The sequence below is a fragment of the Annulohypoxylon truncatum genome, assembly GCF_022578515.1.
Source record: "Annulohypoxylon truncatum strain CBS 140777 unplaced genomic scaffold F4807scaffold_23, whole genome shotgun sequence".
Taxonomy (NCBI): Eukaryota; Fungi; Ascomycota; class Sordariomycetes; order Xylariales; family Hypoxylaceae; genus Annulohypoxylon; species Annulohypoxylon truncatum.
This window is the reverse complement of record NW_025953809.1, coordinates 108,101-127,068: the sequence shown is the minus strand read 5'-3', so window position 1 is coordinate 127,068 and position 18,968 is coordinate 108,101. Positions and strand designations below refer to the sequence as shown.

General features: G+C 45.2%; 10 protein-coding genes across 10 annotated transcripts; 8 read left to right on the top strand and 2 right to left on the bottom strand.

The window, feature by feature from the left end:
* Positions 1 to 510: 510 nt before the first annotated feature.
* On the bottom strand, positions 511 to 2,393 carry F4807DRAFT_461875 (Glucooligosaccharide oxidase; the record flags this gene model as incomplete). Its single annotated transcript, XM_048001738.1, has 6 exons — positions 511 to 788; positions 851 to 1,056; positions 1,110 to 1,534; positions 1,593 to 1,654; positions 1,707 to 2,044; positions 2,098 to 2,393. 6 exons carry the CDS (start codon positions 2,391 to 2,393, stop codon positions 511 to 513), a joined length of 1,605 nt encoding a protein of 534 aa, XP_047852666.1.
* A 417-nt stretch (positions 2,394 to 2,810) lies between these two features.
* Positions 2,811 to 4,559, top strand: F4807DRAFT_431765 (NAD(P)-binding protein). Its single transcript, XM_047998543.1, has 3 exons — positions 2,811 to 3,423; positions 3,471 to 3,946; positions 4,008 to 4,559. Exons 1-3 carry the CDS (start codon positions 2,986 to 2,988, stop codon positions 4,126 to 4,128), a joined length of 1,035 nt encoding a protein of 344 aa, XP_047852665.1. The 5' UTR covers positions 2,811 to 2,985; the 3' UTR covers positions 4,129 to 4,559.
* Positions 4,560 to 4,680: 121 nt separating this feature from the next.
* F4807DRAFT_431756 (uncharacterized protein) lies at positions 4,681 to 6,703 on the top strand. The gene is made up of 5 exons (XM_047998542.1): positions 4,681 to 5,363; positions 5,421 to 5,528; positions 5,619 to 6,007; positions 6,061 to 6,137; positions 6,187 to 6,703. Exons 1-5 carry the CDS (start codon positions 5,151 to 5,153, stop codon positions 6,489 to 6,491), a joined length of 1,092 nt encoding a protein of 363 aa, XP_047852664.1. The 5' UTR covers positions 4,681 to 5,150; the 3' UTR covers positions 6,492 to 6,703.
* Positions 6,704 to 7,049: 346 nt separating this feature from the next.
* F4807DRAFT_431752 (uncharacterized protein) lies at positions 7,050 to 8,284 on the top strand. The gene is made up of 3 exons (XM_047998541.1): positions 7,050 to 7,400; positions 7,468 to 7,897; positions 7,949 to 8,284. Exons 1-3 carry the CDS (start codon positions 7,354 to 7,356, stop codon positions 8,165 to 8,167), a joined length of 696 nt encoding a protein of 231 aa, XP_047852663.1. The 5' UTR covers positions 7,050 to 7,353; the 3' UTR covers positions 8,168 to 8,284.
* Positions 8,285 to 9,590, bottom strand: F4807DRAFT_431749 (UbiA prenyltransferase family-domain-containing protein). Its single transcript, XM_047998540.1, has one exon. It carries the CDS (start codon positions 9,235 to 9,237, stop codon positions 8,296 to 8,298), a length of 942 nt encoding a protein of 313 aa, XP_047852662.1. The 5' UTR covers positions 9,238 to 9,590; the 3' UTR covers positions 8,285 to 8,295.
* Positions 9,591 to 9,747: 157 nt separating this feature from the next.
* On the top strand, positions 9,748 to 12,102 carry F4807DRAFT_431745 (putative FAD-binding oxidoreductase). The gene is made up of 7 exons (XM_047998539.1): positions 9,748 to 10,251; positions 10,306 to 10,640; positions 10,702 to 10,763; positions 10,812 to 10,902; positions 10,953 to 11,295; positions 11,345 to 11,505; positions 11,575 to 12,102. Exons 1-7 carry the CDS (start codon positions 10,091 to 10,093, stop codon positions 11,892 to 11,894), a joined length of 1,473 nt encoding a protein of 490 aa, XP_047852661.1. The 5' UTR covers positions 9,748 to 10,090; the 3' UTR covers positions 11,895 to 12,102.
* A 347-nt stretch (positions 12,103 to 12,449) lies between these two features.
* F4807DRAFT_154499 (glycoside hydrolase family 43 protein) lies at positions 12,450 to 13,805 on the top strand. Its single transcript, XM_047993255.1, has 3 exons — positions 12,450 to 12,457; positions 12,513 to 12,978; positions 13,093 to 13,805. Exons 2-3 carry the CDS (start codon positions 12,627 to 12,629, stop codon positions 13,716 to 13,718), a joined length of 978 nt encoding a protein of 325 aa, XP_047852660.1. The 5' UTR covers positions 12,450 to 12,457; positions 12,513 to 12,626; the 3' UTR covers positions 13,719 to 13,805.
* Positions 13,806 to 14,126: 321 nt separating this feature from the next.
* Positions 14,127 to 15,085, top strand: F4807DRAFT_431738 (uncharacterized protein). Its single transcript, XM_047998538.1, has one exon. It carries the CDS (start codon positions 14,663 to 14,665, stop codon positions 15,005 to 15,007), a length of 345 nt encoding a protein of 114 aa, XP_047852659.1. The 5' UTR covers positions 14,127 to 14,662; the 3' UTR covers positions 15,008 to 15,085.
* Positions 15,086 to 15,326: 241 nt separating this feature from the next.
* F4807DRAFT_431736 (uncharacterized protein) lies at positions 15,327 to 15,852 on the top strand (the record flags this gene model as incomplete). The annotated part of the gene is made up of 1 exon (XM_047998537.1): positions 15,327 to 15,852. A coding segment is annotated over exon 1 (329 nt), but the record flags the coding sequence as incomplete, so codon positions are not given.
* Positions 15,853 to 17,098: 1,246 nt separating this feature from the next.
* Positions 17,099 to 18,886, top strand: F4807DRAFT_431733 (MFS general substrate transporter). Its single transcript, XM_047998536.1, has 2 exons — positions 17,099 to 18,331; positions 18,390 to 18,886. The coding sequence occupies exons 1-2, from the start codon at positions 17,138 to 17,140 to the stop codon at positions 18,402 to 18,404; spliced, it is 1,209 nt and encodes a 402-aa protein (XP_047852657.1). The 5' UTR covers positions 17,099 to 17,137; the 3' UTR covers positions 18,405 to 18,886.
* The last annotated feature ends 82 nt before the right edge of the window (positions 18,887 to 18,968 follow it).

The window sequence follows — 18,968 nt, the reverse complement described above, 5'->3', positions numbered from 1 at the left end:
CTCCAAGTAACCAACAACCTTATACAAAGTATAGCAAGCCTCAGGAAGGTCTCCCGACATTCAATGCTGCTGTACTCTCCACAGTAGACAACATTAGGGTTGAGGAAAGGAGAACGGATGGCGGACGGCGGATGAAGAAATGTATAAGAGGTAAGCAATCCGTGCATTACCCCGCCTACCTAAGAAATGAGACATGTAATAACAACACTGTATTTGACTGTGCAGTCAGTCAAAATAGGGGTTCATCGACTACCTAGTACCCAAATTGATTTCGCTAGGCACTGTCGCTCACACATCCTATCCTTAACTTCGTCGCTTTTGCCGCATAGGTCATTCTTTATAAACAATTAACTAAGAAAATAGCTGTAAATATTATCATTAATGTTTGTTGAGCGACTTACAGGCGAGCTCTTGATGCTCGCCTAAGAGGTACCCTCCGCAACCCCCTTTTTCTTAATAAAACGTCTGTGTCTTTTCCCACTCTTTAGTCCGTCGACAGAAATAACACAATCACATGATATGTGACAATAAGAACCCGCCATTCTGCAGAGTCTGGAAAATTTGTCCTTCGTCGTACTTCTGAGAGATCTGTTTCAACCTTCCTACATTCTTGGCTCCATATGATGAAATTGGATTTTGATCTCGAGATGCATCGTTCATGTATACGAATTGCAAATCTAGGTCGCGTTCTTCACCGAGCTTATTCCATTGGTGTGTTGTTTCAATTGAGACAGAACGTGCCAAGTCATCGTCTTCTTCGCGTTCCCAATCAACTATAGTTGTCCACCCTATGGGATTTTGGTCAGTAAACCTACGGGATGTAGTATCATGTATGTTAATCTGCGCTCACACTGATGGCTCTCCTGAGGAAGACCGAGGGAATTTCCGCCTTTTGCTATGCCAGCTTCTACCAAAGTTTTGGGCACGTGTTGAAGCACAAATGTTTGATTAGCGCCTATATCGTTGCGAACCGCCAGCGCCTTTTCACGCCAGAATTTATAAACATCTTTATAAAGCTGAGCATCGATCCTTGAACTAACAGCTCTATAATCGTGCCTGTAGAAGCATAAGCGGTATATTCTGAGTGGGTCCTCGAATGGTTCAAATACCGTGCTGGCGCCTTCGAAGTATCATTGGACAATATGTCATTGAGATATTTAAATGTAGTGTTAATAGGTGGGACTATGACTTGCAATGGAGTCAAGCCATAGAACGGAGCGAAGGCATCCGGTTGGTCTGAGGGGCCTGAATATACCAATCCAAGAAGAACGCTGTCTAGACCTATTTCAAGACCCACGCTAGACTTAGGATCAATAGATGGATCACTTTGCCATCGAGCAAAAGCGTCTAGAATGTCGAAAGATTGGTTAGGCGAGTATAATGCCAACTGGAGCCAAATCTCATACACGGGCAATGTAAAGAGAACGAGATGAGTTACTATGCCAAAATTTGGTCCTCCGCCTTTAAGCGCCCAAAAGAGATCGCAGTTAAGGTCAGCATTAGCATTAGCGATGGTTCCATTAGCTAGAACAATCTACAACCACATTAGAGCCAAACCATATAAGCAATGCGCTTGTCGCGAGAGATCTTACCTCAAAGTTTTTCACATTATCTGCTGCCAGACCGAATTCTGGTGATATATGAGAGTAACCACCTGAGAAAGTTTAGGAGATAGCTTTATACGGGGTATGGGAGATAATTAATACCACCAAGGATGAGGCCGGATACTCCTACACTCGGGTCTCGACCTGCAACAACTGTCGTACCGTGAGGATCTAACGCCGCCACAACCTCACCCCAACGGGCACCCGCCCCAACTTTCACTGACTTGCCATCGTTAGATAGACTTATTTGGTTCATCTTTGATAAATCAAGGAGAATCCCATCATTTCCAACGCTTGACCATCCTAGATTAGGTGAATGACCTCCGCTGCGGATGGCAAATTTTACTTGAAAGAAGTTTATAATTTGAATCGATTTCGACACATCGGTTGCTTCCGCCGGTTGGATGATACAGTGTGGCTCCGCAACACAAGATAAAGACCTAAGAAGCCAGTTAATTCGAGAGCAGAATCGACGGGCTGGATCTCGATTCACCAATTTTCGTCCACCACTGTCTGATTCAACGGGGAAGTATCTACAATCCCTTCTCCCATAACACATTGAGCAATGACGCAGGCGACGTTGATATTTCCGTCGGCAGGTGTAGCTCGAGTGAATCTGTCTCGAACATCTTGCGTCTCGGCATCTGAAAGACCAAGTGTATGGTATAATGACTCAAGAGAGGAAGTGTCATTGGCGTTCCAAATATTTCTCTGGTGAGCTTTATGAACTGCTTCAGCAATAGCATAGGACGAGATTGCTACTACAATGATATAATGGTAGAGTTTCATGATTGTGTAATATAGGGGCACATGGAAGTTTGGATAAATGACATTAATGTTGGTGATTGAAGACTGGGTTTATTAAGGGGATTTAAAATTAATATTGCCTTCAACCTCATGTTTTGCCGTGGTGTTTCCAACATTACTACAATATCCAGGGATCGTGAAAGAATCATCTCGGTCTTCTGTTTGATGCGAAAGCAAGGACTTGGATCAAATGTACCTACGTAGGTAGAGGTACGTAGGAGGTGGGCTGGTAGGCTACATGCACCTTGGCATGTTACACTGCCGAGGAGGTTGCGTTTTCATCTACAACCAACTACATCAACAACGACCAATCATATGTGCATATGTGCATACATGCTTACGGCTCAATCTCTCGGGCATTTGAATATATTAAATCCCCAAAAACGCGTTGCTAGATTAGTAAGACAATTTCTCATGAGGACGGGCGCGCGGTTAGTGTACTAATTGGTTCAAATTCGATCGTGCATTGATATCTCGCTCCTTTGTCGCAGCACCACAATTCATCGCCTTACGGTTTGAAGACCCTGGAATTCTCTAGCTTCCATCATCGCTCCAACATATCTCCGCAACAAAAATGGCAAAGTCATTTGATGTCTCCCCCGAGAAGGAGGGCAGCATGCTGAACTTCTTTCAACGCCAGCTTACTCAAACTCCGGAAGTTGTTCAAGGGGTCAACCTCGAAGGTAAAACAGCGATTGTCACTGGCTCTAACGTTGGAGTTGGCTTAGAATGTAGTCGTCGGCTCTTGGACCTGGGCTTGAGCAAACTCGTTCTCGCAGTCCGCAGCGAAGCCAAAGGTCAAACTGCACTCGCCGATCTATCAAAAGGGAGGAATTTAAAGGAAGGCGCAATTGTGGTCTGGCATTTAGACCATTCGTCATATGATTCTGTTCTCTCCTTTGTGGAGAAGACAAAGACACTCGACCGTCTGGATATTGTGATACTCAACATCGGGATCATGACCACAAGTCCAAAGCCAAACCCAAACACCGGCCATGAAGAGACAATACAGGTATGGAAGGTCTACTGATTGTATGCAAAGCTGATGCATTTTAATAGGTTAACTATCTATCCATGGCACTCTTGGCTATTCTCCTGCTTCCCGTTATCAAATCCAAACTACCCGAACAACAAGGGCCGAGCCGAATCACCATCGTGTCTTCTGATGCCTCTGCTTGGGCTAAGTTCAAGGAGCGAAACGAGGTTCCCTTGCTCCCTTCTTTCGACCGGCCTGGAAAGATGGACATGGTAGAACGCACATTTGTGTCGAAACTTCTTGGTCAGTTTTTCCTGGTTGAATTAGCAAAGCGTGTACCACCAACTGTAGCTATTATCAATGCATCAACGCCGGGTATGGTACATGACTCGCAAATCAGTCGGGATACTGCCCAAACGTTCTCGGGAAAACTTGCAGAGGTTTTCAGACGACGAATAGGGTACACATCTACTGTGGGCGCCCGAATGATCACAGATGCGGCGGTAAAGCATGGTGAGGAGACACATGGACAGTACCTAAACTTCCAGAAAGTGAAACCGTGAGTAATACGAAACTCCCGACGATCTTAGTTTCGAATATCTAACAGGGAATTCTTTTAGGATGGCACCAATCATCTACACCGCCGAAGGGGAGCGTATAAGGGACCAGCTCTGGAAGGAAACCATGGCTGAATTTTCGTTTGCCGGAGCTGAGGATATCATAAAAGATATCAGAAACTGATAAGGGAGGCAGGTAAGGTACTATCATCGCACCAACAGAAGAGTGATCCACTGGCGCATGGAGAAAACACCTGTTAGAGTAGTATTAGTGATTGGGTACCGAATGGAATAAACCTAGCAGATTGAAATCAACCAACGAAAATGATAAATTTAGACATAGGGCTATTTGATTCAAAAGTACCCTCCATCGTTCATTGATTACCAACACAAACAAGACTCGAAAGGTGGTTGCATTCAATCTACTTCTGAATAATTACAGCTACTATGCACCTAGGTAGTATGTAGAACCTGAGGTGATCACCGCAATGGGACCACTGAGCCCCTATACGCAACACCAAGTGAGCTTTAGAAGAAAATACTACTTCCATGCTGTAGCACTTAAAGATCGAGAAAGAAAAATAGAAACTTTTTAAACAGCAATGTCACTTTCAAGTGCGGAGACATGAGAACTATCATGCATGCATCAACGGGCCGACCCGTACGCCTCGCTGCTATAAGAACCAGTCGCCAAGCTTTCCAGGTAGGTGCAAAGCTGACCACCTAATATGCGTCTTACCACCTACGCCGGAAGTCCTGTTGGCTGTCAGGATTTTCAGTAAGCCTACCAAGGCTACAAGGATAAGCACTGCCACAGGAAATACAACTCGAGCATCAGGGCATACCGCCCCCAATTTGTTGCCACCACTCACTATCCTACCCCAAGTCTGCGAGTTACAGCCAGTCAAGTTTCCAAGAAGCCAATGTATGACGAGCCAAGAATTTGCCGTAGAATATAGGTCGCATTCGGGCTGAACATCTTTATGTGAGCCCTACCTACTGCCTGGTTCATGCTCGTGATTCAAGAAGCCAGTCGATATCGCCATCCAGATGTCTCAAGTGAAACATGCGCGTAGGCATTGTTCATTTATCTCTTCTCAGATGCATTCTAGAGGCTTAAAATCTTTTGAGCTGATTGACATATACTGAGTTCTTTCAACTCTTCTCCCAGGGTTGCGCGTCCCCCTTCGCACACGCAGTCCTATCATGTCTTCGTTCTACGGCTTGAATCTCAGTACACCTTTGGAGGATTTGATTCCTCCTCCAACGGAGATTAACAATGCCCATAAAAAATACTCAATTGCTATTGCGTCTATAGTAATGGGAATTCTTACCACTCTCGTCGCTTTAGTACGCCTTACCACGCGCTTTTCTTCTCGGACGTTGGGGCCTGATGACTACGCCATCATCCCAGCAATAGTACGTAATGCGCCTCCAACTACCACGATATCCGTTTGCTCAATTCACTACCTACAGATATTATACATAGCATGGATTGCCTTAGCTGCATATTCCAATTTAGATACAGGAATTGGAAAGCCATTATGGGAAATCACAGTTGCTGAATATGGAAAATGGTACCAGGTATGTTATCCTATTCTCACCTGGACTATCTGCTTTCAGAACGATGCATATAAGACTTCTGGAGTTACTAATCAATCCATTACTTGGTAGTGCATCATTGCCGCGCTGTTTCTCTATCCAGCCATGTCAGCATCAGTGCGCGTGTCTATCATCTTGCTGTATAGGCGCGTGTTCTCGAAAAGCAGCAGATACCGAGACATTCTACTCGATGTATTACTAGGCTTTCAAGGAGTCTATGTAATTATCTTCTCAATAATGCCTGGTTTCGTCTGCACACCGATTCAGAACGCTCAGTATCCACTACAACATACCCAGTTTTGCCACGATGTATACTATGCGAATATGCAGACAGCACTATTCAGTGCTAGTCTAGCTTTTGATACCATTCTACTCGTGATCCCGATATTCTGGGTCACCAAACTCCAGCTTCCCCTAAAGAAGCGAATTGGTCTAGTTATCATATTTGTTTTGGGCGCAGGGTAAGATGATTCTATCAGACTGTAAGTTTCCAATGCTGATACCCCTTTTCAAGCGCGAGTATCGCAGCAGCATACAAATTGGCTGTACAAGTCAAAGAAACTTGGCACCACGTCCCACAGCATCTAGAATGTAGGTTTGAATCATGTCTCGGGTTTACGCTGCTAATATTCTTTCTCAGGGTTCAATTATTTGATGTCTAGATTCGTCCCCACGCAATTCGAGTCTTATGGAGTTACGTTCTGGGTCCCTTCTGTAGTCGAGCCAACGGTCGCACTGATTGGGACATCACTTCCAGCTCTTCAGCAACTACGAATAAAGACTTCCCAGAAGTTATCGTCAATTCGGGGTTCGCATGAGAACAGCCAGATGTCGGGGGATAGTAAGCAGAAGAAGACTTATTTCACCAGCGGATCGGGGGGTCAAGGCCATGGATTTTACAGCATTAACGATTCCGATATCGAACTTCGCGCTGCCGCCGCGTAGGACTTTCTCCACGCTGGATGTGGCTATTTACCTATTTAGGTATATGGCTGCGACCGTACTTGGCTAAGTCGTATGGAGTTGGGTACTATATAAAATACTTTCCATGATAATATGGGTGCCTCTGTATGTGATTAGCTTAACCTAGAAGCTCTGTAATAGAATTCTTGAAGATGTAGCAACTATCAGCTTGTCAATCTTACAACCTACTGGCCACTTCATTTTTCGCAATACATCCTTGTAAAATGCATGACTTCATGGCGCGTGGTCCGTATCATTGCGTAGCCCGTCTCTAGCATCATATCTACGCCTCAGACCGACTTTACGTCTTTTCAGATGTTCTTCGGATGCGGATGGATGCTACTTCTCAGCCTGCCGCATGTTTCACTCGGAATGTGAGGTCGTACTAAATTCGATGCGAGTCTAGACAATTCAATTGGATAGCGTAGGGTTGCATGATGGGCCGACATTAGATATGTACCTGGCCTACAGAAAGGTTTATTAGAATGTAACGCATCAGTGCCAAGTCGGGATGTCGTATTCACTGCGTATCAAAATTTGGGTAAGAGTATCCGGTATTTTCACCACAGCCTCAAATATACCTCCGTTTTCAGAGCTTCCTCAATCGTCACATAGATACAACACAAGGATCAACACGCACATGACAAATATATTTCTATCACATCTTGTGTAACTTCACATGATGCTGTGCCTCTAGCCTACATGTAAGGTACAAATCAGCTCCGGATCGTTCCCGAGGTTTGTTCATCCCCCAAGCTAGTTTCTTGCCTCCCATCTGACTCGGAACTACCCCGTCCCTCTCCCTTCTGAGTTTGAGGGTGAAGAGAAGGCCCAACTTGTCAAGATGGCCGGATCTATGGTGTATACAGATTCAGACCAAGTCATTACAGTGTATGTTACGAGAAAGCCCCGGATTTGCCTCGGTAATCCCTTGCTCACCATTATATGTGCGTCCAAGCTTCGATGGAGCTCTTTCGACGCGGGTAATCAGCCATCCCTTGCGGGCCTTTGCCCTAGAAGCAACCTTTCACTTAGACCATCCAATGTTCCCAACGCTCATTTCAAGAAAGCCGCCAATGCATTTCCACCAACATCAAGTGGAATACATTCAGGTTCTTGAGGGCCGACTGGGATTTGAACATGCAGGAAAATCATGGTTCATGGTTCCAAGCGAGGGCGAGTTTGGCGTACGTCCTGGAGTCAACCATCGCTCGTATCCTGTACCAGCAGAGGATCCCTCAACATCCAAAACGCTCAAGTTCCTCATATCGGGAGAGAAGACTTCGGAAGTCTTCAGTCTAGATCTATTGTTCTTTGAAAATTGGTACCTATATCAACAAAAACTGATCCTGAACGGCCAAAACCCCAATATAATACAGGTTTTGAGTGTAAGACTGTGTAATCTCGCCCATGATGCCAAGCTGAAACTAACATTATAGACTTTCGATGCCGGTGGATCTTATCTCTCCTTTCCGGACTGGATGCCGTTTGGTAGGACGATATCAGTCACCTTAGGCATTGTAGTTGGGAGGTGGCTAGGAGGGTTGTTGGGCTATCCGCCATTCTATCCCGCTTGGTCATCAGATTGGGAATTAGCCTGCAGAAAAATGAAGGCGTCGATTTTTCAGAGGCGTTGGGCGGATACTAAGAAATTGTAGAGCGGATGATACCTTAGCCGTAGCTCCCACTACTTCCACAGAGCCAGCCTCATTGATCATGATTTAGTTGATAGCGCATGCTAGTTTATCTACAAATACAGGCTTGATAAACTCATTACTGCGTCACCTCATCCTTGAGATAATCGAAGCAGATACTCGTAGAGCAGGCTGAATGCGACGGACGTCCCAGTAATCCAAAAGCCGTTTGCAAACCACCACCAACAACTTTCCGGAACCGTAAGATCGACCATATATATCATAAGTGCTTGAGAGGTCAGGCATCCACCCACTGCGATTGCAACATATTGGATGCTCATATCCGACGAAACGCCAGCGACGACAAGCAATACTAGCATACAGCCGAGTAGAATCCATAAAACCGCTTTAGTCCCATTTTGTAAGAGGACTGCCATACTTTTGACTCCCACCCTAATATCCTCTTGAAGATCCATGTGACTGTATATCGTATCGTATATGACTGTCCAAAGAATGCAGGCCAGAAATATACACAAGACAGAATTATCAGTCCAAGGCTTACTCATATCCATAGCAGATGCACCAACCATGCATCCCCAAGACAGACAGTATCCCAACACCACTTGGGCAAAGTATGTATGGCGCTTTGCCCAGGGATAGTATAAGGTTCCCACGATCGTAGGCACCGTACATAAAGCCGTTTCTCTCGGCAGGAGTAACAAGAAGGCCGCTGCACCAACTGCATTTATCCCTGCAAAGGTAAATGCATCCCGAGGCCGTATTGCTCCACGAGGAATTGGTCGATTTGCCGTGCGAGGTATCAATCTGTCTATTGGAGCGTCGATGATATCGTTCCAAGCATGGGCTGCGTTGGAAAAGAATACTGTGCCCCCAAGAAGAACAGCACATGTGTATAGCGTCTTAGATAGGGGCTGATACTCGATGGCTGCCGCACAGATAGCACCGTAAATATGAGGGAAGTATATGAGAAATATGGGTGCTGGTGTACTGATATGGCACATTTCCATATAGGGGACCCAGGAAGATGGAAGACAGTCGTACCACCTTCGCTGGTTTCCTTGTGTGTCACTCATATTGACTTTATTTGTTGCTTGGTTTCCAGCTAGATTATTGTAATGAATCTTTCGAGCCAATGAAGAAAAGAAATTCACGTATGTTCACGTAGTTATGGTGGGTGGTCTATATAAACCAACTTTCGTTGATGAAGTATAAATTGACGTCTATGTGCCAGAGTCTCATATCTCGTAATGAGATGCCCAAAGATTGCGTTGATAAACAATCGTCGGCTGCAGTCCGTGAGTACGTGTCACGTCAGCGCCAGTAGTAGGAGATATCAGCGAATAGGTAGCCAACCTTTCCAGGTAGCTCCATATGTCCAAAGAAAGTTGCATTATCCCAGCATGAAAATATGCGCCTATCTGTAGGCTGAGATGCATTTGTAGAGTATCGTCTTCGCTTACTTACCTACCTAAGTAGTACCAATAGTCACATAGGTACCTAAACAAGTTGAAGAACATAAATGTTACATATCGCAATCCATTTCCCCATCCAACCGTATTCTGGTTCTTGGCAAAAAGGGAGAAGGTTGCATCATTCGAGTTACACAATGCAGTCGAGTGGCAGAGACTGACAGATAAAGGGGCAATACGGTTGCCTCGGAGGATGCGTCCATCCCTTCGAGAACAAACCAATCATCAATTACGTTTCCCGGTGTGTGTACCAACGAATGTCTTGGCTGCTTAGGTAGGTACATAGGTACCTGATAATCCCTTGGGGACAAACGCATATCCATTTCCTATCCTATTCTCTTTCACCTTCTCAGGGCCATCCAAGTTCTACACAATATCAACTAAGACGATTTTGGTCAGTCTATCAGCAGCGCGAAGGTCATAGCTAGTTCATTCATATCCAGCAAGGCATCCTAGAATGTCGCAATTTGGGTTTCTCCAAGGTTTCTTGGATTTTTTCTCCCCCAATTCTATGATGGGATCCGATGTAACCGCCTGCCAAGCACTTGGTAGCATCTTCAATAATGTGACGATTTATCCAACCGACACTAGGTACGACGCACTAGCGACCGAAAACTGGTGAGTTTCAAAAGTGATCTTAGGACATTATAGCACTGTCTTACCACATTATAGGTCACAAACAGCATGGGGATCTCCGACTTGTATCTTTCAACCCACTACTGTGGGAGAGCTTCAAACAGCTCTTCCGATTCTTGTTGAAGCCAATTCAAGTTTTGCAGTTCGCTCTGGGGGCCACATGCCGGTGTCAAAAGCTGCAAATATCGACAAAGGTGTATTAATTGATATGTCGAAGTTCGGAGGAACCCAGTACGATGCTGAGAATGCAGTGATTAACGTCGGGGCAGGGCAAAGATGGGGCGACGTTTACACTGCACTTGATCCTTTAGGGGTTACCATTGCAGGTGGCAGAGTTATGTCTGCCGGTGTAGGTGGCCTCATACTTGGTTGTAAGTCCGGTTGCTACTTGGAGATTCACTCCTCAACCTAGATTGTTATTGACATCGATAGGTGGTCTCTCATATCTCTCCGATTTGTACGGCCTTGTATGCGACAACGTGGTCAACTTCGAGGTAATATGCATCCTCAAGATTCCTAGCTTATGACTGACTTTCTACTAGGTGGTTCTCGCAGATGGATCTGTTGTCAATGCAAATGCAGATTCTAATTCAGATTTATTTTGGGCTTTGAAAGGTGGAAGCAACAATTTCGGTATGAATACCCATCCATCCCATCACTCAAAACCTTCTGACCTCCATAAGGTATCATTACGAACTTCAAACTTCGAACGTTTCCTATCTTTGACGTCTGGGGTGGTACAAAAGGCTACCCCTTTGAGGCTTTGCCAGACGTGCTTGACGCATTGGCAGAATTCCAAACAAACCCAGAAAAAGACCCTTACGCCCAATTCAATATGAATGCCTATGTTACCAATACAACTTTCGGTGTTGTTCTAAGTCTAGTATATTTGAAGCCAGATGTAAAACCCGCAGCATTTGATCCATTTTATCGCATTGAAAGCTCTTGGGCCACAACCATGGATACAACCAGTCTCAGAACGTTGCATAATTTAATGAGCGAATATCCTATCCCAAGCATTCCACGGTGAGACTATTGTTGCTCTTTCCAAAAGACAATGCTAATCGCTTTGAAGAGTTGAGTGGACTACAACAAGCTTCGTCCCTAGTTCATCGATGTATAGTGCAATAAGAAAGATTTTCGCAAGTTCGTCTTCTGTAAACAAAATGAAAGAGATCACTGCTGGAACGGGAATATTTACACTCCAAGGTGTATCTGCGCGAGCTGTTCATGAAGGTAAGATGAACTTCAATTTTCTACGCGAAACACCTACTAGATTGAGCAATTACTTACGTTGTTGTGAAGGTAACCAAAGGGGAGGTAACGCTTTGGGTCTGAAGCCAGTACCCCAAAGTTGGTTTCATACTGACCTTGGTTGGTGGTTTTCGGACGATGATGTGGCAGCACATGAAGCTATCCGGTCATTAACCGACGAAGTTGAAGCAGCAGCGAAGTCTGAAGACAGCTATCTCCCTTATCTCTTCATGAATGACGCTAGCTTAGACCAACAAGTCATCAAGCATTACGGTGAGGATAATGTCAAGCGGCTTAGAGAAGTCCAGCAGAAATATGACCCATCAGAGGTTTTTCAGAAACTTGTACCTGGAGGGTTCAAGTTGCCTTAAGCTAATCATAAATATAATAGGCGGGTATGTAGAGTTCAGATCAACCCTGGTGAAGAAAGATCTTAGCATAAAATAAGTAAAAAAGTCATTCTATGTCAATCACCTGAGAACCCCTTAAATTTGGTTGGTGCCTATTAAGACCATAGGCCTACCTATAAAACATGTCATTAACTTCCTTTATTGATGCCCTACAAGACACGCAATGACCGTCCCATTATCCTTGCTTCTTCAACTGAATGTTTCTTAGAGCCTTGGCAAACTGGAGAAGCGGATATCTCGTAGTCGTCCTGGGACCCTCTGTGGGGATTCATAGGAAATATAGCCCTCACCATTTCCGCGAATCAGGTGCCGCCAAACTATTCATCGCTGTTCAAAAAAGGAAATCCATCGTTTTCGAGATAGCTTTACCCCAAAAATACGTTTCAATTCATGATTGTAGGGCTGGGCGATCTATACGCGCTCCAATTGAACGGAACCCTCCCCTTCCGATACGGTTCTTGGCCATGCGACTGCCATGGCTTCAATGCGAGAAAACACACTACAAGGCCTCGTATTATACGACAGTAGGTAGTATAGAGTGTATAAAATAGTTGATATAAAGGTATTAATCTCTTCCAGCATGACAATCATTTTTAACCGGACATTCCTCAGTTTGGTCGAGTTAGGCCTGGACGCGATCATCAGTGCAAGCTCAAGTTGAAGATTCCAGCAGATATTCATTGGCAGTCTATCATGTTCTTCACTCCAAGGAGGCTCCTTACAGCCCTGCTCGGCGCTATTAGCCCCGTCGCGGCTTTCACCAATTCGATTCGCAACCCAGGGGGCAGTGACCCGCAAATCGTTTATACAGATGGATATTACTACCTCATGTCCACGACATGGTCGAACGTGCAGATCGCGCGGGCAACTACGATTGAGGGCCTCAAGACGGCCACGCGGAAGACCGTGTACAGCTCAAGTGAAGCAAGCCGCTGTTGCAATGTCTGGGCTCCCGAGACGCACTACCTTGGCGGCGCGTGGTATATCTACTTTTCGGCAGGAAACGCTAATAACCTAGACGGACAGAACGTGCACGTTCTAAAGGGTAAGTCTGATTTCTGATACTTTGTTTCCTCTTGACACTTCAAAACCTACCGTGTAGAGGAACGCGTCGGAAAAACTATGTGTGAAAAGCCAAGTATAGCTAACATGTTGGTAGGTGGTGCCACACCCTGGGATGATTACACATATGTTGCACAGCTCACCAGCGAGTGGTCTATCGATGGAACTATCGTCCGGTTCAACGGATGGGGAAATTATCTTGCGACCTCGTGCTTCCACGGAGTAGCGAACCAGTCAATATGTTTCCAGAAACTAGGGGACGACAACGTCTCAGTGACGGGAAGCATTGGAGTTATCTCGCAGCCGACGAACTCATGGGAGCAAAGTGGCACCCCCGTGAATGAGGGACCGGCAGCGCTGTACATCAATGGAAAAACGTACGTCGCCTACTCGGCCAACTACTGCTGGACGCCCGACTACTGTATCGCGACGCTCGAGTGGGACGGCACGACAGATCCGCTGTCTGCTTCAGCATGGACCAAATCCGACGGTTGTCTCTTCAAGGGCGGTGTCAATGGCCACTACGGCACCGGTCATAACGCCTTCTTCCAGAGCCCTGATGGTTCTCAGACTTGGAACGTCTACCACGCTACCTCGAACAGCGCCGGTGCTTGCGACGACAGCCGTTACACGATGGTTCAGCTTCTGAATACCAACGCTGATGGATCTCTAAACTTTGGGACACCTGTTGCTCTGAATATCGATTCTGCTGAGCCGGCGTAATTTGTTGTTGCCATGGAATGCGATGCTCGGCACCTACCTAGGCATGAGTCTGTAATGTATACCTGGCTTTTCTGGCCTAGGTCTGTTCACATAAAAAAATCAAGCTTCATATCAGGAATTGAATGAAGTTTCATGAATCAGTTAGTTTCTTCGTAATATCTTTGAACGTGTTATTGAGGTCAGTACTGGAGGCGGGGGTTAGGGTTAGGGTTAGAAGCTTATTGGAAAATGTGTTAGCAACCCTAACCATAAGCCCCCATCTACAAACCCTTCTCTTTTACCCCTTATATTAGATAATCAAGCAGCTTGACAGTACTTTAAACTCATTGCAATTCTGCTCGTCTCTTTAGTCACGAGCGTCGTATCTCGAGATAAACTATAGGTGAAACATCCGAGTAGCCGGGTTTTGTTATGCTTACGTCAATACCATGCCGCATTGGCTGCCATGAGCACAGCCTAGACCATTGACGGCAGTTCCTTAAATCGATGCAACCTGAACACGGGCCGAGGCAGCCTTTCAACTGCCAGAATTGCATAGCTGACGAGTCTCTCGTGTGACGCCCTGGATTTATCTCCTATCATATCCTCAATATCGTCTCGATCGTGCATCATGGACAGCATGGGGGAATCGAGGGGTCCCCAAGCTACGGCGACGTAGCGACGTCATGTTCTAACACCAGGCGTAGATCATTTTGACCCTTGTCGCCCCCCAGATATATCTTCCCCACAATCGCCCCTCGCAAACTGAGATTTCAATCCCTATTGCAATCAGAGCTAATATCGATCATACCAATCAATTGGAATATTATTTGCAATTATTTGCAATTATTTTCGGGTTCACGCATCTGTCAGCTCTCTTGATTTCAACTGTCTATCATCGAGATTGCGCCACGCAGATATTTCGGAATCTAGAACACTCGATAATCGAGCCAACGCGAATCATCATGCACGCAAAACTTGCTCTTACCATCGCCTTGCTCAGCCACGGTCTAGCATCGGGACAGACATCGAACCCCGGAGGACCTGTCCAATCAATATCCTCCGCAACAGACCAGACTACAACTGGAGTGCTGTCCATCCAAACGGACACCGTGACCAGCGGTACTACCGTCTCTGTGACTTCCGGGTCTGAGACGGGATCCACAACTACGGAGAGCTCTAGTTCATCTGCAACCTCTTCTGCTCCGTCATCTTCTGCCTCTGATGCTGGGGCCGCATCGCCACGAGAGACAGGATACGCGCTCGCTGCCGCAGCAGCTGGCTTGATCGGGGTTTTCGCAGCACTGTAACCAGTTACGAGCTAGTAGAAAATTCCTACCGGATATTAGTGTGTAATACAGATGTAGAATCAAATTATCATCGTATCATCTCCTTGAACAGTTCCCTCTGTGCGTTCTATGGCTTTCATAAGCCATTCATTCAAATTTTAGATGCCTTACACGAAAGCGAACCTAAGAAGTTTATATCATGTCTCAAAGACTATTAAAGCGTGAAGTTAAACGACTCACAAATTAAGGGAGCAACAGAGCCCCTCGCGGCTGAAATGGGGGTCTCTTCGTCCCCAATCTGGAATATGATGTCGACTTAGAGAACAACTTTACATGGAGTCGTCTACGCCCAAGAACAAATCAGCATATGCAATGTGTTAGCAGAGGTGCTCAAATTCTAGTCTCAACCTGCGACCTAGAAATTTATCGATGTCATTGAAATGCGCATGGATTCAATTGAGGAATCGAATCGAATCGAATCGCAAGAAGCCTTAAAGCAACCGAAAGTACCAAATAAATGAAGCTGCAATTATGATCGGCGACTCGATGACATTTTCGCACCTCTATGAACACAACGTAAACCCTCAGGCCTCTTCAAGGCATGACCTTCCAGAATATTGCGCGACTTTTCCATTCTTAGTATCGGCACTAGATGGATTAACTATGATGCTCACTCAGCACATAGAACATTATTTAAGCCTATTCACTTACTGTATTCCCGGGGCGGATCTTCAGGAGGTAAGGTCACAGGGGGAAGAGCTAAGTTCGGCTGAGCGCATTAAGCTCGGGAAGTTATACACGGCTTTTAGTAAAGAGACTCAAACTTCGGAGATCTGTTCTCGGGATTGTAAGGGGAGTAAATGATGTTGGATTTCTTAAGTTTAAACTCTCGTCTAAAACGTGAGCAAGTTTCTACTTAAACCCTTTGATTACGTAACCACTCCCCCAGGATCCTCTACTTAATCTTGGGACCTAAACTTTCTACATTAAAGTTCAGTCTAGAATGGCGACTCTGGAATGGTTGAAGCCTACCGAGCTTGTAATGAATTTCGACAGTTATGTCAGCACTTGTTAGCAACAGATGCATTCCCAGAGAACATATGCGAGGCCCAACCAATCACGATTGTATAAATACCCAAAGAGTAACTTGACGAAGAACACAGCTTAATGAACAATAAAAATCATCAAATGCATGCTATATCTATAAAAGAATCTTGTACTCAACTGGAACCACTGTCGAAATCGTGACTGCGAATGGATTTCAAAATAACTCCCACGTATCAGGTAAGTATTACCTATTATCATACACTTCTTTTTTTAAGTTCGTTCCCCTTGCTGAAGCCACTCATCCCAAGCCATGCGTTGAAAAGTTAAATTTAAATACTTGCGCTTACACTAATAATCCAGGGGTTCAGTTCTTATTTAGTATAATTAACTTATTGGTTACGGTCTTAAAAGTGGCCTCCTATCCCTTTAGTTGGCATAAGACTACAGCTCCGCCACGATTAGTAACTATACTTTAAGCAGCCCCTGAGCTCCATTGGCACCCACAAAACCTTACTTCTAGATGGTTGAATGCCTCTGAAGATCACTGTGAGAGCCGCAACGCTTACAGGCTTAAAGGGCCTGCGCTGTCACCAATGTACAGTTACCAGTTTTGTGGAGACTGTAGTCTTATATCAACTAAAGGGATAGTTGTATAGTGGCCGTGCAGGAGATGAATCTATGATTGAGCGTTCGAAATTCGCCAGACGCTTCAAATTAAGCGACAATGCTAACTTATAAGTATGTTTTGGATGCCCTAGGGTTGACATGATCAAATCGCCAGTAATAACACCCAGGCAGCTTATTGGGTTTCCAAGTTTCGAATAGCTTCCTTAAGGTTTTTCATGTAATTTCTAGGTGGAATACTAGAATTTCTCACAAAGCTGAGCTCAGACTCAGAACAGTCTTAGCTCCTGCACAAAAGCGTTTTGTGTGCTTTCCAAGAGTGTTCAGAACAGCATTAAATGATATGGAACACTTTGTTTGCTAATAGCAAGAGATTGTTTGCATTTCAAATCCTCAGTTACTTGTACTAGAGGTATGTTGCCCATTATACCTATTTAAGGTCCCTTCTGATACAGTCTAGCCAGTACTATCCGAAAGAAAATGTCACAATTCGAGCCGCCAAATGGTGGCTGGCTGGGGTGGAGCCAAGTTACCGCTTCATTTCTCGCCAATGTATGCACACTCGGCTTGAGTAACTCCTTTGGTGTTTTCCAATCCTACTACGAACATAACACCCTCAACTCTTATTCATCCTCTCATATCTCATGGATTGGAACTACGCAAGGGTTCCTGCTCAGCATCATCGGAATCATCAGCGGCCCTCTATACGACAGAGGTTATATCAGACATTTAATGTACGCCGGATCGATTTTGAACGTCATCGGCCTACTAGGAACTAGCTATTCGGAAAATTATAGCTTGATCTTTCTCTCGTACGGTGTAGCATTAGGTCTTGGATGCGGTGCCCTTTACGTGCCAGCACAAGCAACAATACAGACCTACTTCACCACAAGGGCCTCTCTCGCCAATGGAATTTCTATGGCTGGTTCGAGTTTTGGCGGAATTATATATCCGATCATCTTTCGACAACTAGAACAAAGCATTGGATTTCCAGGGACTTGTCGCACATTAGCTCTAATTAATGCTGTTCTTTTGGTGATCTCTTGTCTTCTCATCAAGCCGAGAGGGAGAGCAGATGAATCATCGAAAGTGGGCTCATTCGACTGGCGATCGTTATGGAACCGGGATTTGTGGTTACTCGGCATCTGCGTTCTCTTACTAAACGCGGGAGTAGATGTGCCCTACTACTACATCTCAACATTCGTTCAAGAGAGGCTTCACCAATCTGCTGGAGCAGGAGACAGCTTACTAGCCGGCATGAATGGATCATCGCTAGTTGGTCGCTTGGCTCTTGCGTACTTGGCAAAATATCTGAAACCTATCAAGATTTGGCAATCCACAATCCTGGGAGCCTGCATACTCTTATTTTGCTGGTCCTCGGTAGAGAGCCTCGCGGGGATGATCACATTTGTTATCCTATACGGATTTCACGTAGGGGGCTTGATCGTCTTGATCCCATCTTGTGTGCGACACATCTGCCCAGACCCGGATGTCCTTGGGGCCCGGTTGGGCTTCGTCGAAGCTTTTCAGGGAGTAGGCTTTCTAATAGGCCCTCCCATCGCCGGAGCAATCTTAGAAACATCATCGGGTTACCTCGGCGTGAGTCTATTCTGCGGAATACTCTACTTTGCACTCTTCTTGGCAGTGGGATTTTTCACATGGCGGAAAGGGTTTCTTGGTGTATCAGCGGATGAAACATATATCGAAAACAAGGAGCCTTCAGGGAACCGACAAATTGCCGTTATGAGAAGATCGTCGATAAGATAGATCGGAGTTTCTAGAGACAATGCGAAGTGAGCGGAAACAATAGTAAAAGGAGAGTGCTTACGCGATACGCTAGTTAAATAAAGAAGTTATTTTCTATTATTTCCATGCAAGTATCAGAGGTGTCTTAAATATTTTTAGAGAATAATCACAAAGGATTATGCCTCAGTGATTGAGATTTGAAAAGCCCTGGCAAGAATATTACATAAGCGAACCCCCCTTTAAATGACTTCCAGTTGAGAGGGGAACATTCTTTGGATTTGAGCAAAGTGAGTCCACCAAATATCAAGATTAACATCGTTGACATTTGTAACTTACTGCTAATTCGATTCTCGAGAAAAAGGCATTTAACCGTATGCTTAACGCACAAGCAAATTTCAGCAGGTGAGGTGGAGGTGGAGGTGCGCCAACTACCCCCAGATAGCACTTTAATTGGATCAGATTTGATCATGTCCCAAGCTTCGCTTGTTAGGCTGTTAGAAGCTTTTATTGATAATTAAAATTGCCATGCGGTTTGACGCCATATACTTAAGGCTGAAGTAAACTA

What these genes read in the sequence shown, in the direction of transcription:
- F4807DRAFT_431745 (XM_047998539.1), top strand. Translation starts at nt 10,091, where the DNA reads ATGTCGCAATTTGGGTTTCTCCAAGGTTTCTTGGATTTTTTCTCCCCC. An exon ending in GCACTAGCGACCGAAAACTG is followed by an intron (nt 10,252 to 10,305) that starts GTGAGTTTCAAA and finishes ACCACATTATAG; the next exon opens with GTCACAAACAGCATGGGGAT. An exon ending in CCTATCCCAAGCATTCCACG is followed by an intron (nt 11,296 to 11,344) that starts GTGAGACTATTG and finishes ATCGCTTTGAAG; the next exon opens with AGTTGAGTGGACTACAACAA.
- F4807DRAFT_154499 (XM_047993255.1), top strand. Translation starts at nt 12,627, where the DNA reads ATGTTCTTCACTCCAAGGAGGCTCCTTACAGCCCTGCTCGGCGCTATT. An exon ending in GAACGTGCACGTTCTAAAGG is followed by an intron (nt 12,979 to 13,092) that starts GTAAGTCTGATT and finishes ACATGTTGGTAG; the next exon opens with GTGGTGCCACACCCTGGGAT.
- F4807DRAFT_431765 (XM_047998543.1), top strand. Translation starts at nt 2,986, where the DNA reads ATGGCAAAGTCATTTGATGTCTCCCCCGAGAAGGAGGGCAGCATGCTG. An exon ending in GCCATGAAGAGACAATACAG is followed by an intron (nt 3,424 to 3,470) that starts GTATGGAAGGTC and finishes GCATTTTAATAG; the next exon opens with GTTAACTATCTATCCATGGC. An exon ending in AACTTCCAGAAAGTGAAACC is followed by an intron (nt 3,947 to 4,007) that starts GTGAGTAATACG and finishes GAATTCTTTTAG; the next exon opens with GATGGCACCAATCATCTACA.
- F4807DRAFT_431733 (XM_047998536.1), top strand. Translation starts at nt 17,138, where the DNA reads ATGTCACAATTCGAGCCGCCAAATGGTGGCTGGCTGGGGTGGAGCCAA.
- F4807DRAFT_431749 (XM_047998540.1), bottom strand. Translation starts at nt 9,237, where the DNA reads ATGAGTGACACACAAGGAAACCAGCGAAGGTGGTACGACTGTCTTCCA.
- F4807DRAFT_431752 (XM_047998541.1), top strand. Translation starts at nt 7,354, where the DNA reads ATGGCCGGATCTATGGTGTATACAGATTCAGACCAAGTCATTACAGT. An exon ending in TCAGACCAAGTCATTACAGT is followed by an intron (nt 7,401 to 7,467) that starts GTATGTTACGAG and finishes TGTGCGTCCAAG; the next exon opens with CTTCGATGGAGCTCTTTCGA. An exon ending in ATATAATACAGGTTTTGAGT is followed by an intron (nt 7,898 to 7,948) that starts GTAAGACTGTGT and finishes CTAACATTATAG; the next exon opens with ACTTTCGATGCCGGTGGATC.
- F4807DRAFT_431756 (XM_047998542.1), top strand. Translation starts at nt 5,151, where the DNA reads ATGTCTTCGTTCTACGGCTTGAATCTCAGTACACCTTTGGAGGATTTG. An exon ending in ACGCCATCATCCCAGCAATA is followed by an intron (nt 5,364 to 5,420) that starts GTACGTAATGCG and finishes CACTACCTACAG; the next exon opens with ATATTATACATAGCATGGAT. An exon ending in ATATTTGTTTTGGGCGCAGG is followed by an intron (nt 6,008 to 6,060) that starts GTAAGATGATTC and finishes CCCCTTTTCAAG; the next exon opens with CGCGAGTATCGCAGCAGCAT.
- F4807DRAFT_431738 (XM_047998538.1), top strand. Translation starts at nt 14,663, where the DNA reads ATGCACGCAAAACTTGCTCTTACCATCGCCTTGCTCAGCCACGGTCTA.